Source organism: Mauremys mutica, chromosome 19, assembly GCF_020497125.1.
Source record: "Mauremys mutica isolate MM-2020 ecotype Southern chromosome 19, ASM2049712v1, whole genome shotgun sequence".
In the NCBI taxonomy this organism is placed as follows: Eukaryota; Metazoa; Chordata; order Testudines; family Geoemydidae; genus Mauremys; species Mauremys mutica.
In genome coordinates, this window is record NC_059090.1 from 17632281 (window position 1) to 17651888 (window position 19608).

The 19608-nt window shown below is 45.0% G+C and overlaps 1 protein-coding gene across 7 annotated transcripts in view; it reads right to left on the bottom strand.

Annotated features, from left to right (window-relative positions):
- Nucleotides 1–729: 729 nt before the first annotated feature.
- KSR1 (kinase suppressor of ras 1) overlaps nt 730–19608 on the bottom strand; it is a 150914-nt gene continuing 132035 nt past the window's right edge. For 5 of the 7 annotated variants that reach the window (XM_044993752.1, XM_044993753.1, XM_044993750.1 and 2 more), the window contains 5 exons: nt 17934–18067; nt 16329–16460; nt 15805–15940; nt 14381–14514; nt 730–6997 (listed from right to left, as the gene is read on the bottom strand). In XM_044993752.1, the coding sequence (XP_044849687.1) occupies nt 6919–6997; nt 14381–14514; nt 15805–15940; nt 16329–16460; nt 17934–18067 (615 nt within the window). In that variant the 3' untranslated portion in view covers nt 730–6918. Of the gene's footprint in view, nt 6998–9865; nt 10527–11310; nt 13079–14380; nt 14515–15804; nt 15941–16328; nt 16461–17933; nt 18068–19608 lie in introns of those variants that run through there. The other 2 variants (XM_044993751.1, XM_044993749.1) reach the window with 2 other exon arrangements.

A 19608-nucleotide genomic window follows, 5' to 3' on the forward strand; every position in this document is an offset into this window, starting at 1 on the left:
ATGGTGGCTAAGTCCATAAATGGCTATTAGGCAGGATGGGTAAGAATGGTGTCCCTAGCCTCTCTTCGTCAGAGGATGGAGATGGCTGGCAGGAGAGAGATCACTTGATCATTGCCTGTTAGGTTCACTCCCTCTGGGGCACCTGGCATTGGCCACTGTCGGTAGACAGATAGTGGGCTAGATGGACCTTTGGTCTGACCCAGTACGGCCGTTCTTATGTTCTTAACCTATCGAGCTGATATGTAGCTGCTGAGCAGCCATGTGAAATTACTGTCACTCTTGTGCTCTCTTTTCTGCCAGCCACCCTTCCTGTCATTTTTTTTTATGTTTACAACGTGGGAAGTGCTGCATTTAATGGTTAGTATGTTTACTATAATGTAGGGGAGACTGTGGTCTAGAGGATGGGGAGACACGCATTATTTCTAACTTAACCATGCACTTAGTGTGTGTCATTGGGTAAGTCATTCACCCTATTGTTTCTCTTCTCTATTTTGTCTGTTTAGAGTTTGAGCATTCTAGGAGGAGAACGGTCTCTTACTATGGGTTTGTATAGCACCTGGCATAAGGAATTCCTGGGTCCTCTGGGCATTCCTGTCATAACAATGTATTTGTAAAATACTCAGATCTTTCAGCACCAAAAGTGTAAAATATTCAGTGAGTTTGGAAACCTGTTTATATTGTAAATCAACCCTAAGTCTAACCAAAAAACACCCCACACAATTCTATGACTTGTTTTATCCAGAGCAGAGATTTATTCACAGAAAAGAATCCTAAATATCCAGAATTTTATTAGCATAGAGTGCAATTTTTTTTTGCCAGTTGCATAAACTAATACAGAACCCTTTGTTAATACTAACAATTTTAATTAAATTAATAGCAATTCTGGAAGACAAACTCAGTTGATAGAAAATATAAAAAAAATTTACTGTACAAAGTTTACATCACATTTGAAAAGGAAATGTCAATTTTCACCATATTACAGACTCCATTTACATACACTACGGAAGTCGTGGCTATTGTAGCAGTATTGTACAGCAAGCTTCACATTTACACGGCTAAAACGATACAGGCTTACCGTGCTAGTCACTCCCTTACATAACATCACCACAAAAAGAAATAGTACAAACAATCATAAAACAATGCAGCATAAAGACCCAGTTCAGTTAGCAACACGGGTTAAGGAATAAATGGGCCTGATTCTTTTCACACCATTGACATCAACTGAGTTACTTCCCATTTTCACCAGCAATCAGACCCAAAGACACCATTCACGGCCCAGGCTTTTGTAAATTCTTCTTTAAAACAAGAAAACAGTTTTAGATCCAAGATATTAGACAGTTAAAATAACTGCACGATTCTAATACCTTAACTCACATCAGGCCAGGTCTTCAGCTAGCGTAAATCAGTGTTGCTCCACTGATCTCACCACACGCCTGCTGAAGATCTGGACCACCGAGCAGTTCTCAGTAAAGTGCTGCTCGATGTGGGTAAGGGTATCAGAATCTGTCGGGATATAAAGAGCCCTGTATTGGGACTATTGTGCCATTCCCATTGAAATGTATCTGGGAGTTCTACTTAGAAGGGAATGGGTAACATAGCCCTGTGTTTCTGTGAATAAGGTTTCTAAAATGTGCAAGTAACTTTTGGGTAGTGGATCTCAAATTGTGCTAGACAGTTCCAGCTGATCATTTTATTGAAGGACAGTTAAGAATGCATCACTTTCCCATTACTTTTGCATGTTGCCACAAGAAGGCTAGCTGCTAATGAATGGGTGGGAGAATGGTTAACACAACTATGAGAAGTCAGTGGTCTGTGCTGTGGGGAACAGGAGAGGAAGAGCATTCAAGACCATCACCTTACCAAGATGTGCCTCACCAAAGGTTTGGAACGCCCTGCTGTAGGGTCCTGTTTTACCCACACAGCTTGCAGAAACTAATTGCTATGAGTACATCAAGGCTGTTGCCAGTGCCACATATTCAAACCAAAGTCATGTTCCTCAGTTACATGAAGGACTAATAATTCAGAACGCAAAGACTAAAAGTATACAAATGGAACAACTTTCAATCACAAGATCTTTACTTAGCCAAAAACACTTTCTGAAGCTAATGGAGGTTTTGTCTAATAAGTCTTAACATCTGTTTTTATTTCATGTAATTTAGAGAAGCACTGAAGTCTAATTTCCCCCTTCATTTAGGCACATATTGTGCCATCAATATTTAAGCTAAATCTTCTAATGAAACTGAATCCTGCTTATTACTGATGGCACAATTCAGTCTTCAGCTTTGGCGATAAGAGCAAATATTAGTATTTTTTCAATCGGCAAAACCATATGGTGTAAATAGCTTGCTACAAATACAGTTACACTCAAGGGGTTTTATTCATTTAATTAAATAAAGTTATGGTGGGATCAGTAACTATCACACAAACCAGTTTTACATTCGACACACACACACACATTATAAACATTTGAACACAATATTTGTAAGAGACTGAGCATGTGTTGACTTAGCATCTACTTGTTATTACACTGTCTGGAACATGGAAGTTAGGAATAATTTATGCCATCTTGTTTGCTCTGAGAAAAAAAAATCAGGGGCCAGATTTTCATATGTGGCCTCTAGAAGCATGGCTGTCATTTTGCATGTCCTAGAGAAAGAAACTAGCTGCAACCCCCACCCCCAATTTGAAAACATGAACTCTAACATTTCAAAGCACTTCCACGACCCTATTTTGTCTGCATGCCGTAATGTGCACGGGGTGGGGTGGGGGAAATGTCTGAAATGGAACTGCCACAAAGTATTTGTTTAATTTAAGTGTCTAATCCTAGCCCCCCTGAAGTCACTAGCAAACCCCGGGTGCTTCAATGGGATTAGTATCTTTTCCCCAAGGGATTGTATTTCCCTTAAGTACCAACACCCCAGGCAGTTCTATAGCAGAAGTCATGAACCAGTACCAGTACCAGCAGCTATTACCCAGCTTGCTGCTGCTGGAATGTGCATGTGAGATCACACCTGCTATAGATGTAATGGGATAGGGTGCCTGATGGGACAAAGCCATTGTATCTGCATAGATCTGCTACACCCTCCAGCAAAACAAGACCTTTATTTTAGCTAAAGCATTTGCCCACTTGCTTAGTGTTACCTGGGAGCATGGATATTTTATTTATACACCTATAATGCACAGTGCCACCCTCCTTTCCTACACTTGTCATTCTTTCAACTGGTGCATCTCTACTCCTAGAGTTCCTCTGCTCCCACTGCCCCTTTCTGAAAGACTGGGCACCCCCTCATTTTTAGCAACCAAATATTTAAATCTAACATAGTATCTGATGCCCAAGGCAAATGAAGCATCTTACCACATTAACTCAGAAAAGCGGTCAGCGGTAATAATGCTAGACAGATTTTAAGGGGTCGGAGTACAATCAAAAAGGGTTATTAAAAATTAAGGTTCAGAGCCTTCAAACCAATGTGCTGTTTGCGGCCCCTTGCACTCCACTCAAGGCTTGGGGGGGGGGGCTCCCCACAGCCTGAAGGGTCCAGACTGACATCTGGCCTGAATATTGAATTCTGGCAAAGACAGCACATAGAAGCCTCCCAGAAAACCTGAAATGGGATCTCAGGCCCAGATTGTGCCAGGTATTTCGGCACTTGTCACCCATTGAAGCCACTGGGAATTAGGCACCTAAATATCTGCGAGGATCTGGGCCGTATTTCCCAGTCTGGGAGGCTGGAAGATGCATGGGCCTTGTCTTCACAAAGCAAGGTGGTAGATGTGCATTCTTAGCTAGAGATAGAATCCTAGAGAAGACAACACAATTTGCAGTTTTTGTACAAGTTAGCGGGTGGAGTTAAACAGTCTGTAACTTGACCTGATAGCTTGTGGAAACAACAACAGCCTGGTATTCACTAGGATTTTACCTGTAGTTAATTAACTCAGGGTATGTTCTGATCTTTTCTCCTAGTGAGGATGCAGCCCCAGAGCGGCTGCTCCACAAGCCTTCTGTTTCCCCACCTATGAGAACAGATCTTACCCATCTTTGTGCTTTGAGATCTGCACCATATAAAAACACAAAGTCTTCCTAGGAGTCATGGAGCGGCTGTCCAGGGGGCATGGCTTATACATTTCTATGCATGGGACCCCCAATTTGGCAGTGGCACCTGTGCACAGCCCCTTGCATGTGGGCGCAGCCCAGGGTATTGTACATGCAGGGCTGCCTAAAGCCAGCATACAAGCTGCACATTAACACGGCCTTTGTAGCTCATACGCACGTCCATTTGGGTGGGATGATTCCACTAATCAGAACGTGGCCCCTTTGTTTCTATGCAAAAAGTGCTGAGTTTGTGGGTTTTGCCTCAAAAAAAAAATCCAACCTTTAAAACACGAGACATGGCTCAAGACCGGACTTTCTTCCTCATTAGGATCCCTGCCAGTCTTAGTTTTTACACAAAAACACAAATGCTTCAAGCCTGATTTTTTTCAGAATAAAAGCATGAGAATCAAGTCCTGCACCCAGCATTGTCACTGGTGACAAATAAAAAGCAGCTAAAAAGCTCCCTGAAACTTTTGCACCTCAAGCTTTCAGGTTTCAAAAGGGAAATGAAGCTTTTAAAGAGTGGTTACTTTTTGCCACCGGAAAGAACTTTCACGCTAAAAGCGATACTATGTCATTAGTGGGTGGAGGGAGTGATTGGGGGGGGGCGTTTCCAGGAACTCCATGCTGGGTCATCAGAAATCGTTCTAGTTTGGGGACAGGTTTCAGAGGGGTAGCTGTGTAAGTCTGTATCAGCAAAAAACAACAAGGAATCCCTGTGGCACCTGAGAGACTAAAATTTATTTGGGCATAAGCTTTCGTGGGCTACAGCTCACTTCATCAGATGCATGGAGTGAAAAATACAGTAGGCAGGTATGTATATTCACCCCTTCTTGTCAACTGTTGGGAATAGGCCTCTTCCACCTTGACTGAATTGGTCCTGTTAGCACTGACCCCTCCACTTGGTAAGGTAACTCTTTTCATGTGCTGTAATATATATACCTGCCTTCTGTATTGGGGGGAGGGGGGACTCAAGTACTGGTTTGATCTAGAGATTAGTATAAGGAAACATCTAAAACTCAGCTCTCCTGTGTGTGTTCATGTCACTCTTTCATTCATATGCAGAGGACTTAATAACGAGGATGAACTAAGCAGGCTGTTCAGAAGTCTAACCTGAATTGTCAGCCTAGGGCAAAGCAGTGCAACTGAACTCTGCAGGAAGAGCACACCAGGAAACAAAGCTTTCTGTTCAGTCTGAGGTACGAGACATCCTGGGCCTGATTTTCAAAGGCAGCTCCCAGTGAAGTCAACAGGCTCCGCAGGGGCTGAACAACTTTCAAAGTCAGGCCAGCTATAGTTACCGCTTATTTACCAGCACCTCCCTAGTCTAGTAAGGGTGTTTGAAGGCAGTTTCTCTTTTCCACTAGAAGCCATGTTGTTTTGCATTATTAAAATGTTAGTAGTGCTAATAAAGGGCCAAAGCCGATTAAAACCATAGTCCAGTTCCTGTACTGTAGACACACTGAAGATGGGGGGGGGGAGGAAAGAAGAAGGGGAATAATTATTGGATCTTTCTGGGGTCTCACTGTAGGAAGTAGGTAATTTTTTTTTTAACTGAATCCACTCTGAAGTGATACACACAGCCACGTGTATTACCACCACCACCACCAGCAGTTTTAGTAAACAGTATGAATCCAGCTCTCATTTCCTTTACACTCATTTTACAGCTGTGTAACTCCACGGACACCAGTGGAATCACTCCTGATTGACACCATTGTAAGTGAGAGCAGAAGCAGGCCCTGAATGTGGATTATATGGTCTCGAATGCAGCTGGCATGGACTGGATGCTAGTACCCATTATTCAATTACTGTGGAACCTGCTTACAGTGAAACTCCATTTGCAATGGAGAAGAATTTAAGTCCCAAATAAGTACAGTGCTGCAATAGGCAGATGGCAACTCTGATTACTGTGAATCTGTAAAAGTTAAAACTGAGATTAAAAAACCCTTAAAGGATTCAGGTGCCCAGTTTTCACTGCAAGCCAGTGAGATTATGATGCTCCCACTCCCCTCATGGTTTTGGGGTTTTTTGAAAATCCCACCCTCTGCTATTTTATGAATAAATGAACTATGCTAGAAAAGGGTTCCACTCTAATCAACAGTCAAGACAAAAGGGCAGGATTCCGATCTCAGTGTAAATCTGGACTCTGAGTTAACTCCACTGTGGAGGTATTCCAGATTTGCAGCAGTGTAACTGAGATCAGAACCAGCCCAAGCTTGGACAAAGTTTCCAGAGAAGATCAGTAATCCAGAGTTTATTAGTTTGCCCAAACCATAACACAATCCATGCATTTCCTTTCAACATAATAAAAAACTGAAGTTCTCCATAAGGAAACTTCTAAAAGACACAATGGGGCCATAATGCCATTCCTTCTCACTTGAATTGGCTGCATTAGTGATTTAAAGCTAGCTGTTCTGACACACGTGCAACCTCTATTAGCTTCAGTGGAAACTGTGCATGATTTGCAGTGCAGAAATTAGCCCTTAGTTACTCCACAGATGCAATGAAGAACTGGGGGAAGCAGTTCTTTTCAGTGCCGTTTGAATGCTTGCACTTAAAGAAAAAATTTAAAATCACCTTTATTATCATCATGTTAAAAAAATATAGTTCACATAGAGAAACATCCGATGTAAACATTTTTTAAATAATTGCTGGTGCTTAGGCAGAACTCAGACTTCAGAAACAACATACGCCAGTTTGAACGGAGGGGTCGTGTGGCTTGCAGGTAGGGCTGCACCAGTTTCATAGTTCGGAAGATGCTGTGACGGTTTCCGATGTTGTGTGTAAGCAGGTAGACAACAGTATCAACAAGATAATTACACACCATGTTATATCTTTTGATTACTTGATTCCAGGATTCCCAAGCCAAATCTTTCAAACCGGAGGACAACTTTGCTACTGTTAATGCTGAAAAGAGGGGGGGAGGGAGGGGGAAAAAAAGTTATGCATTCTTTTTATTTTTGATTCGTTGTACAAAGAGCCCTATAAACAGCCCTTATAAAAAGCGTCCTGTAAAGGAAATAAAATGTGTTACGCTCTGCACTTCAGCACAATGCAAGGTCGTCCAACAAAGAAGTTAAAGTTCATTTTATTTGCTGATCACGGCACTTAGATAATAGGCCTTGATCCTGAAGTCCTTGCCCCCAGTGCAAATCTTTTCTGCTTCAAAGAGAAGAACATTCCAGAAGGGGTGGGGGGGGGGAGAAAAACAAACCAACCAACCAGGTGGGGAATTTTCAAAGGCCCAAAATGTGTGCAGGACGCCCGACACCCACTGACTTTAAATGGGTGTTGGAACCCAGCTGTCCTTTGTGCTTTTGAAAATCTCCCTCCCCCAAAATGGCTCTCCCCTGCCCAGATTGATCAAAAGGTAAGAAACTAGATTATTCCTTTTCTCCCTACCCCAGTTAAGAATCAAAGTCTGGGAAACCATTGTTAAGGTGGGAGGAGGAAAGTTACTATTGAAAGGTCAATTTCCATCAAGGAAAAGGATCAATCTTTTAAAAACCCATTTTTTTTCCCCTCTCCAGACTGTACTAATGGTCAGTGGAAAGAGACCTTCCTACATTTACTAAAGGTCTGTTAGCACTATCTTGAAAGATTCAATATAAAAAAAACCTTCTCCTTAGATGACTTAAAGGCAGGTGCCACAAATGAGTTAATTGAAGAGTACTTTCTTTTACTGTACAATATTGTACACAAGCACCTGGCTATCCGGAAATGTAATATCATGTATGTAAAGACATTTATCTCCAGACTCTTGCATCCGACAAAGTGGGCATTCACCCACGAAAGCTCATGCTGCAAAACGTCTGTTAGTCTATAAGGTGCCACAGGATTCTTTGCTGCTTTTACAGAACCAGACTAACACGGCTACCCCTCTGATACTCATCTCCAGAAAACACTCACTGGAAATCATTTGTCTTCATTGAAAATTAGTGCAAACTGATAGTGGCTCTCGCTTCATAGCCTGCCAAACTAAATCGTTTGTTAGATCTGTAAGGGCTTGTCTACATGTGGCCTCTAAGGAAGGTTAATCCTAATTAACCAGAGATGTGAATTTAAAGTGGATTTGTTAAACTGCCTAAACCCCTGTGTGGACACTCATTCAAAATTAAAGTAGCTTTAATTTAGTTTAACCCTGAATGAGAGAGTGTCCACACAAGACTTTAATCATTTTCACTGAAATCAGTCAGTGAACTCCTCGCTTTCCAATGGAAAAAGTTAACTCTGATTAATTTTTCCTGAGTGTCCCTAAGATTTAAATTTAAAAAAAATATGCTGTGCTCGAGCTTGATTCAGCAAAGCTCTTAGACACATGCTTAAATTGAAGTAGAGGAACTTAAAGCAAAGCCCTTTGGTGAATAAGGGCCCTAATTAGCAACGCTAATCAAATGACTGATAAAATTCAAATGGCTGGATTGTTCCTGGGCCTGTGAGAGTGTGTAAAGGGGAGGGAGAAAGTCATTTAAAAGTTACAACTGGTCTCAAACCGAGGGCTGCTCTACACTATAAAAGGTAAGTCGGCTTCACTACAACGCTCAGGGCTGTGAAACAGAAGAATTCTTCCCTCGACCTAGATACTGCCTCTCAGGCTGTGGCTACACTTAGCACTTCAAAGCGCTGCTGCGGTAGCGCTGCCACGGCAGCGTTTTGAAGCGCTAAGTGTAGTCAAAGCGCCAGCGCTGGGAGAGAGCTCTCCCAGCGCTGTCCGTACTCCACCTTCCTGTGGGGAATAACGTACAGCGCTGGGAGCCGCGCTCCCAGCGCTGGGGCTTTGACCACACTGGCGCTTTGCAGCGCCGCAATTTGCAGCGCTGGAGAGGGTGTGTTTTCACACCCTGCTGCAGCGCTGCAAATTTGTAAGTGTAGCCAAGCCCCCAGAGGTGGTGGTTTTCCAGTGATGGAAGGGGTTCTTCCATCGCTGTAGCAGTGTCTACATTACAGCGTCAAAGCTGCAGCTGTACTGCAGAAGTGGTTCTCGCGTAGACACACCTCGAGCAAGGAAACCTGCCTCCTTCCAGTTCGCTCCCCTGGAAAGCGAGGCGTTCACTGACTGATTTCAGTGGAAGTGAGAGCCCAAATACCCTTTCAGGGCCTACGTCTCAGTCACTAAACTCCTCAACCAGTTCCCATTCAAGTCAATGACAAAAAGTGGTTACTGGTTTCAATGGAAATTGGCTCTGGCCCTAATAGCTGCCGGCTACAAAAGGGAGCGGTGCCAGTGGCAGGCTGAGGTACAATTGCCACCTGTGGAGGGAGGAGGCGCACACGTGATGGCAGCCTGCTCCTCTCCCCCCCCACCCCAGCACCCACCACAAGGAGGTGAAGGGGCTTCCTGGACCTTAGAGGGGCCCGGCCCCAGGAGCACATGCAGTGACTGTGCTGGGTCAGTGTGTTGCCAGGAGGGAGAGGGGGGACTGGAGTCCTCCTCGCCGGCCCCAGCCTGCCTGCACCCCAAACTCCTCATCCCCAGCCCTGCCCCACCCCAAAGCTGGCACCACCAGCCAAGAGCCAGAGCCCCCCTGCACCTCAACCCTCTGCCCTAGCCCTGAGCCCCCTCCTGCACCCTCAACCCTTCATCCCTGGCCCCACCCCAACCCTCTGCCCTAGCCCTGAGCCCCCTCCTGCACCCTCAACCCTTCATCCTCAGCCCCACCCTAGACCCCTCGCCCCCAGCCAGAGCCCTCATCCTCCCACCCCACATTAACAGTTTCCCTATATTGCACAAACGCTTACTGTTCCAGACCATTTTTTAATTATTTAAAAATCTCTCTGCTTACAAGGCAGGCATGGGGGTGGGGTGGGGTAGACTTGGACCCGTTCTGGGCACCACCAAAAATTATACAAACTTGCCACCCCGTTCAGCATTGGTTCTTAATGACAATTTGTGCCTGTGAGAACAAAAAACATTCAGCAGCTACACAGCAATAATGATTTGAGGTGTAACCTAAGGACTCACAGCTGCTTGAGTCCCGCACCACTCTTTGTTGGATGAGACTTGCAGAATGCACAACCGAAAACAACAACAACATTTAGCAACTACAAAACAACCCACAACCACAGAACCCAAGCACAGAGTGCCATTTCTGTTGCTTATGCCTTGCTAGTAGTAGGCGTTAGACAGTAATCACAAGACCATTTCAAGGAAGAAGCTACAGCCTGTCCTGTTGAAATGATTCAGAAGTGAACACAAATGGCCACGTTGTTAGTTGACAGCAATTTTTCTTGAAGACAAGCATTGTTATTCAAGCTAACAGCCCACACCAAGAGAAAAGACAGGAGAGAGGAATTCGTAAAGTGTTGGTTATGTCCAAAGGTTAAAAAATTTGGTAGTTTTGTTTTTAAGTGAGAGATGATTGTCCAAGTTGTCGATTAGGATACAACACATGGAAGCATGCAAGGCAGACCCAGTTATTGCACCAGAAGCTACAACCTATAAAAAGATAGGAAGAAAAAAAAACAATTAAGAGTTAGTTTGCAGTCACTAGAAGCAAGCTTTAGAGAATTATACATTGTGAGGCTTATCCTAAAATAAATCAAGGGGTTAGTGTAGAGATTCTCAAAGTGCATGGTGAACCCAAACAATTTGCCAGAGAGGGTGTGAACTTCTGTGTCTCTATTGTGCCTCAGAAATCACACAGCTTGCATTTAAAAAATGAGAAGTCAGTCTCTAGCTGTTACGGTTATGAAGAAAACCTTCAAAAACATGACCTGAATGTAACCAGTCCAGTAATGTCTGCCTGAAACAGCCTGAGCCTGAAATAGCTCTGAGTTGTGAGCTGCTCCATTCATTCAGTGGGCACCAACTCAAATGCCAATGTTGATAATTAACACTGTTAACACTTACAATATATCTCCATTAAAAGCATGCAAAAAAGGAGAGGAAGGATCAATTTATAAAGATCTACACGAACTACTCAGAGCTTGTCTATACAGGGAAATTGGCCATACTAGTTATTGCAGAATACGCTATTCCACACACTATTCCAGAATAAAAGTGATTTTATTCTAGATTACTCACTGTGCTTTGGAAGTGCACTAATCATTCCAGAATAAAGTGACTTATTCCAGAAGTGTGCCCACATGGGGACCCATTCCAAAATAGCCACTGCAGAATAGCTTTCTCTGCATAGTTGTTCCAGTCCATCTCCCCATATAGACAAGCCCTCAGTGACAGCTTCTTTTGGGGATGCCTTTGAGAACACATGGGATGGGGCCTATAGGGGCCACTACTGGATAAATCTTCTTGAAGGGAAGTTGACCTTCCAAAGTTTTGGGAAATGTTAAGTTAGCAAAAAGGTGCCAGACCATTCATAAAAATTCAGAGTGGCCACTTATCTAGCAGAAGTGTCCTTTATTGTGCAGAGAAACACGATAGTCACTGAACAGAAACACTGGACATTAAGATGTACGAAACGTGCAGTCTACTACTGTGCTCTTCTGTACTGTAGTCATCTACAGCAAGGAAAGCAGACTCCTTTTGGACACGCCGCTGAGTCCGATTTGCTAGACAAACCTCATAGCCAATGAGCAGTCACGTCACCCAAATGGGTAAATGATTTAGATTCACAGAAAGAAGGATCAGCGTAAGTGAATACAAAGGGAGGGGAAAATGTCACAACGGAGACTGGATGGCTCAGCAGGGACTTGGTAATGGGTTGGGAGCCCTTCACCTCTACATAGCAGGTTAAAAGTGAGTCAAGGCTGGCTGTGGCTGAACTTTTACTTAATGGGCGATCCCAATCCCATCCCTAGTGGCAAATGCTCAGTCACATTTGGAATTCAGTGAGGTCCTTCCTGGCCAATCAAAATGGGGTTGGAGATCCAGCCATCCTATCAAACCGGGCGGAGGCACGTTGAGGAACACTCATGCTGGTGGTAGGCTGGGGCTAAACAGAGAGCTTCCCTCTCCAGGGCTGTCAGTCCAACACCTTTCAAAAGGATTTTAAAAATACCTCAACGTGTCGAGGAAAGGTATTCAGATAAAGGATCTGATGGGAGCAGACATGTGCGTGCTTTTGAAAGCCCATTAAGTATCCACATCTTTAGGCACCTAAAGATCTTTAAAAATCTGACCCCAAATCCCTACGTGCAAAAAAAAGCTATTGATGATCTTAGCCTTTCAGCTATGAAACAGAACCATCCATATTAAGATGTGCTTTATAAGGTAAGTGGGGATTTTCAGACAGTGTACAGGTCACATTCTATGTTACGGTTAATTACATCTCAGGAGATTAGACACAAAGGGAGAGATTCAGCTCCACTGTAGCTCCATCAGCTACTGACCTCATCCTGTAACTGCTGCGGGTGTGGAATTGCCACTGAATTCATTGGGAGTTCTAGGCACAAAAACAGGATCTGGCCCACCTTTCACTATCTAACTCCGCTAACTCAATCAAAGAGGGATTTCTAAGGTAAAATCTCATTAGACCAGAGGGGAGAAAAAAAAGAACGGGCTATTTCTCTTATAACAGAAGCACAGGTAGGAAAAGCAGCATAATTATATACAATACATGTGCTTACATATATTTTAGCTTAAGTTTCAACATCATTTTCAAATACGTTTCAAAACCCTTGAAATTGTCTAGGATTTTATAATTCATCCCAAAGAGTCTGATCACATTTCTTAAAGGTCAGAGCTCAAATCAACAGCAGCAAGGACGAAGGTTAAATTGCCCCATTGTCGCTGCTGTAGCATTCAGGGTGCAAAGACGACACTTGGCCTTCCCAGCAGCAGGCCATTGCGCAGTATCTGTATAACTGGTGATATATTTGAGGTGTTCTTTTTAAGAACATTTGTGTTCTAGCTTTAGAAAAATTACTATAATGGGACAAGTATAAAGGATTCACGGCGCTTTATGATTAAAGCAGAGATTGATGCAGAGAGGGGAAAATATCAGAACGCTCTATTTATCAATGACTGGACAGTAAATGTTCATTCTTTGCTGAGAGTAGTGTCCTTTTGTATAGTCAGGATGCCAGGGTCTTGGAGGAAAGTCACATTTCAGAAGGAATTCAAAGTATTCAGAATTCCATGTCAGGAAGATTTTGCACAGGGAAATTGGTGAAGTGTTCAAAAAGTAGAAAATCAGGAAATGCAGTGGTCATTGCAATACAGAAAAAGGTGAAGCATTTGAGGCATTATGGCAAGATACCGCAGGAGGATCACGAAAGGTTAAGAGATGGGAAAGAGGATGATCAAACCATTGGAAAAAAAGGAGAGAAAAAAAAATAAATATTAGAAGTTCTGTTCATGAAAATATAGCAATGAGCAAAATATTCCCTAAGAGTGGAATTCTCCCCAGTACCTCACATAAACCCTGCTTTGGGGAACTGGTTCTGGAAAGCATACAAGCATATGCGTAATTTTGAGCATGTGCCTAAATCCCACTGACTTCAATGGAAATAAAGCACTTTCCTGAGATGAGGATACTTTCTTGAATTGGGGTGTAAAGGCCCAATTCTGGGAATCCTTATTCTTTTGAGTAGCCCTTCCTCACATTAGTCATGTAAGCACGTAACGAATGCTTATGGAGTTACACTGACAAACTGGTATGAGATGAAATCAGGCCCACTAGCTACAGTGTTGACTCAATTCTGCTCCCACTGAAGTCAAGGGAAGAAGAACTCCCATTGGTTTCAATGCACGCAGAATCAGAAGCCACATCCCCCTGAGTTAGTGGCTATTCACGAGACTGAGGTTAAAATGCTCAGGCCCTGTGGTACAAGGGGCTTTATGCTATTCTTCCACACTAAGGTGACTTTCACATCAGATTTTGGTTTATCCCCATCATTTACTTCAGGGACTCATGACTGCATCACCATTTAGGTTACAGCTATAATCCCACAGGTCAATCCTCAGAATATATTCCAGCACATCCCTTCGCCATGCCCCCTTTCCAGCCACTACCACCCACTCTTGAGGCCAAGACGGCCCCTCCCACAAACGTTACATGGCTGTTTCTGCCACTTTCCACCAACCCCAATAGACTTTCTACCTCAGAAGCGGATTTAAAACCAAGGTGAATAACTGACAATGGATTTACTCTTCCTTTTAAAGTAAGAATAATGTTTGAGCCTGCATTTTCAGGAGGGGGGGGGAAGATGAATAAAGACATTTTAAAAAATGGAATGAATCCTTTTATGTTGGGGAAGGGGTTAAGTGTTCTTTAATTTAGTGAATATCAAATATAACCCAGTTATTACAGCATTATACAGAAGAGAAAAAAAACAATATGTTCTATAGGTCCAACCCCACTCCTATGGAAGTGAGTAGGAGATACTCACTCTGCAGATTTCCAGAAGTGTCCAGGATGCGACAGCCGTCTGTTCAGTTTTGGCAGTTTTTCAAGCATATCCACGAGGACAGTAAAGCTGGGTCTCTCGCTGAGGTCGAAAGACCAACATGCTGAGAGGATTTCCTGAGGAGGACATTGGGGGGGGGGGGGTCATTATCATCCTGTTTAGTTCACGAGGCCAGTGACAGGGCCAAATGACTAGGGATTCTGGATGCTTCTGTTTTTGGGCACACAACTTTTGTGACACTTTGAAGGAGCCTGATTTTTCAGACAGCAGGTGCTCAGCGGCTTCTGAAAATTGGAGTCTCTCAAGTTGAGTGCCCAAAGCCACCAGTCACTTGAAAATCTTGACTGCTATTTATTCCACATCAGTTATACAGGACAAGGGGACATGCTTCAAACAATCCTGCCAACAGCCTGAACACAAAGCTTACGGATTTCTACAAGACAAGTGATATTAATCCACCCCACCTCCCCAATACACAAGTGTCCAGCCCCTGAACGAATGATTTGTGTGTGAGAAACTACATGGAGGCTGAAGCCTACTCCAGCTTGTGGGCAGCGTACACAGCAACCCTGCAGGTTCTCCACAAAAAGAGCTCCAGCCCCTGGACTTGAACAAGGGCTGCAGCCACAGGATCAAAGAAATCCCAGCCCAGTGACCGTGCTGTCCCTTCTCCCCTGGCTCCTCTGGAAATCCCAGCTGCACTGTCCTATGAGGAGCTGGCACAGGATTCTGATCCAGCATTTGCAGTGCTGGACACCCATGCAGCCACCTCTCTCCTCTGTAGAGAGCCACAGAGGTTCCAGGGTGCAGGGGGACATCCAGGGCTCTTACTGAGAGGGGTAAACGTAAGCGGATACAAAAGATGTGCTATCTGACACGATCCTCCTCCAAGAGGAGCAGTCTGGGGGAAATTACGTGAGTATAAATCTACAGAAAATGGGACAGGCTTAGGAAACTATGGGGTAAAATCCTGACCCCACCAAAATAAAAGGGAGTTTTGCCATTGACTTTACTGAGGCCAGGATTTCACCCAATGAGCTAAGCACCCAGTTCCTAGTCTGTTCAGTGTTTGGGGCAACGGAACGCCTTTCACCATGAGAACGGCAGCTAGTTTGTAAAGCTCTTTGAGGCAGGCACTTTTTTTGTTCTGTTTGTGTACAGCGCCTAGCGCAGTAAAGCTCTTGTCCATGACTGGGCCAGAATGCCACGTGGTATCTGAGTATGTACGTATCTGAACTGAGGCAAAATAGCTGGTAAGGTACTATTGATTTTTAGGGTGTGTTTTTTCCTTTTCCTTCATAATTTTGATTGATGCTTCAAGGACATACAACATTAAGCTTCCCCCACCTCTCCAGACCTGGTACAGGATCTCTGATCAATGGCTCTTTGAAAGGCTTTCCACTTACACTGACTTCTTTCCCTACGCTAACTGTAGCGAGGACATTCTTCACTCCTTCTCCGCTTCCGATCTGCCAGATGAGTGCTTCAGCTGGCTGGCTCTTGAAAGGCCATTCTCTTGCTTGGAGCTCATACCAAACCGTCCTGAAACACCGGTAAATAAATTAAGTCTCAACATCCCTGTGAGGAAGACAGAGTACCGACATCCCTGTTTTACAGATGGGGGCACCAGTCAGCTATAGGACATGACCAATATCAGATTGGAATAAAACATGTAACGCCTGCCTCCCCATCCTGTGCCCTAACCACAAGGCAATCCATCCTCTCTGATGGAAAGGCTGCTGGCTTACATCTTTTGCAGCAAGGGATTGAACAGCACAAAAGAAAAACCCATCATTATTCAGGTCTCTGTGCTTGAGGCCCAATCCAAAGCCCATCCCAATTAACGTGGTTCTTTTCCTTTGCTTTGGATCAGGCCATAATTTAGCGGGTTCACGCGTCCCTACGCTCTACCAACGATTCGCAATCATACCCGAAAGCATAGACGTCTGCCGCCTTGGAGAAGGGCAGCTTGTCTTCATCTTTCCCAGGAGACATCTCGCGAACAATTTCAGGGGCTAGATAGCACAGCCAGTCATGAGGCAGTTTCAGTTCGTTTTCACGCCTGAGTTCAAGGAGGAAGTGAGATTAGCTAACCCCTTTCACATGCCCTTGAGCACAGCACAGAGCTAGCTGCAGGAACTCTTGATGGAAAGTCTTTTACTCTAAATTTCTTCTCTAAAGCCTGGTCTACACTAGGCGTTTAAATCGGTTTTAGGAGTGTAAAACCGATTTAACGCCACAACCGTCCACACTAGGAGGCACCTTATATCGATTTTAATGGCTCTTTAAACCGGTTTCTGTACTCCTCCCTAACGAGAGGAGTAGCGCTAGTATCGGTATTACCATATCAGATTAGGGTTAGTGTGGCCGCTGATCGACGGTATTGGCCTCCGGGCGGTATCCCACAGTGCACCACTGACCGCTCTGGACAGCAATCTGAACTCGGATGCAGTGGCCAGGTAGACAGGAAAAGCCCCGCGAACTTTTGAATATTTCCTGTTTGCCCAGCATGGAGCTCCGATCAGCACGTGTGGCGATGCAGTTAAAAATCAAAATAAAGAAAGAGCTCCCGCATGGACCATGCGGACGTGATCGCTGTAAGGGCAGGCAAATCTGTTCTATCAGCGCTCCGTTACAGAAGACGAAATTCAAAATCATTTTTTTTTAAATCTCCAGACAGAGCTCCAAATGCTTCTAGGGTCAAACACCGTGTCCGCGGTGGGTCAGGGCATAGCTCGGCAATTTTTGCCCCATCAGGCACTGGGATCTCAACCCGGAAGTTCCAAGGGGCGGGGGAGGCTGTGGGAACTATGGGATAGCTACCCACAGTGCAACGCTCCAGAAATCGACACTAGCCTCGAACCGTGGACGCACACCACCGATTTAATGTGTTTAGTGTGGCCGCGCGCACTCGATTTTATAAAATCTGTTTTACAAAACCGGTTTATGCAAATTCGGAATAGTCCCGTAGTGTAGACGTACCCTAAGTTTTATTTTTGCCATATAAATATACTGGGCCTAATTCTCGGTGGCTCCATTCCTGCACTTGCTCCTTATGTTCTGAGGCTATGCAGGGGCCTGCTCAGCCCCTGATGTAATTTAGAGCAACCAGGAGGCTGCTCTATCTTATACTAATTCCCATAGTCCCCCACAGACCCTGGGAAGCAGAAGAGGGCTGTAGTGTAATGAATTCTGTCCACACACACACACACCTTTTGCCTCTAACACTGAGGGCTAAGGACACAGCTGGTACAGAGCCCTTGTCAACTCTACACCATGCTGGAAAGATGTCTGTGCGGGGGTATTTCCGGGGGCCCATTTCCTCCTGCTTTAAGATCCCTTTATTCTGCCCGAGGGCCTTCGCCGGACGGCCACGGCCACACACACTTTTCAAACCTGGGTGTCTAAAGTTAGGTGTCTATATCACTTCTCCTAATTTACACCGGTGTAATGGAGATCAGAATCTGGCGCTTTGTCTACTTGGTCACTATTTCTTGTTTCAGAAATGAACTAGAGACATTAACCCTTAACTTACCTTCCCTCCTGAACCACACCCGAAATTCCGAATAGTCCAAAGTCTGTGATCACCACTTTGCCATTGTCATAGAAGACATTCTTGGACTTCAAATCTTTATGCACAATCCCCTTTGCATGAAGATACCCCATGCCCTGGAAAAGATGGATACACTTGGCTGTAACCCTGCCTTACACAGCCCCCATTTCCATATGACCTGGTTGTGTGTGACATTCTTTTAATAAATTTATCCACCCCCGACCCCATGACCTCTTATCACCAATTTCCAGAGGGGAGGCTCAGGGAGCCTGGGTGACTTACAGGAAGTCTGTGGGAGAGCAGGGAATTGAACCGGTCTTCTGAGTCTCAGGCTAAGGCACTACCCAGCTCCCAGACCCCCTTCCCCTTCCCAACACAGCCCTGCCAGGGCTTCCGGTTCTGCGCTTTGACAATCTTGGTACCCTACGGGGGAGGGGAAAGGATGCAGATCAGCAGGTTAGTGGGGGAAGAGGAGGGACAGGGACGGAAAGGGAATAGATTTCCAGTACTTGCAGCCTCATCATTTACTTTGAGTACCTAATACCAGTCCCTGTTCCTGCCCATGGGCCAGAGCTCCGGCCGCAACATACTGCTGGGTTGCTGCAGCACAGAGACTGAAACGTCCCTCTCCAGCTATGCAGCTTCTAAGCCCACAACGTGGCACTGCCTGCCGCGTGCTGTGGAAAAAGCATCTGGCTCATTTACTGCCAGGGCATTCGTTATCCAGCTTCTGTCAGCAATCGGCTGCCTTCCCGAGCCCAGGCCGACACTAGCAGTGACAAAGCAAGCCTGCCTAGCGCATTAGGAAACAGAACAGTACTTTCCTCTTGGGCTTCAGCAGCAGGAGGACAGGAGGAGTGTCAAATGCCCAGCCCGCTAGGTACGTCTGTGCAGTGAGCCTCTGAGCCTGAGTTGACAGATTTGGGCTTGCGCTACAGCTAGGCTTCAGACCGCGAGCTCCAGCCCGGGCCGCAAGGTAGAAAGCGCTGTTTTCAGTGCGGTAGCATCAGCCTCGTGAAGCCGGGTCTGTAGACCCAGGCTCGGAGGATCGCTGCTACCTGCATGCACCCTATATGGCCCACCATGCAGACTCTGCAGAAGTTAAGTGCAAGGGTGGGAGAGTTCAAAATAAAAAGAAAAAAGTCAAGTGTAGACAAGGCCCCGAGACCACAGATAGACTGCCGGAAACAACTGCTGAGAGGTGTGAACTCCCAGGCCGCTGGGGTGTTGAGACCTAACCCTAACAGACACTTTATATGTGTCAATATGAACCCTCTCGCTGCTGACCATTTTAGCAGATGGGATGGGAAAGCAGGTGGAGTGAAGCCCAGAGGGGGAGAGAGACTTGGGCTAGAAGATGCAGAAGAGAGAAAGGAGGAGAGGTGCAGGCAGAGAAGGGGGAGAGAAACGTAAAGGAGGATGGGGAAGAAAGCAAAAGAGGGCAGAAATAGCAGTCGTTAAAGCTGAGCACATTTTCCCCACTGAGTGATACTGAATGGGACAGTCAATATTATTATTTAACAAGAGCTTAGGTGCTTATATACAAAGCCATGATCTTTGTGCCAGCCTCCCATTGAAACCAGCAGGAGATCCACGGTGGATTGAGGGAAGCGAGTATATAGCCCCAAGTTTCTCCCCCAGCCCACGGATCAGAATT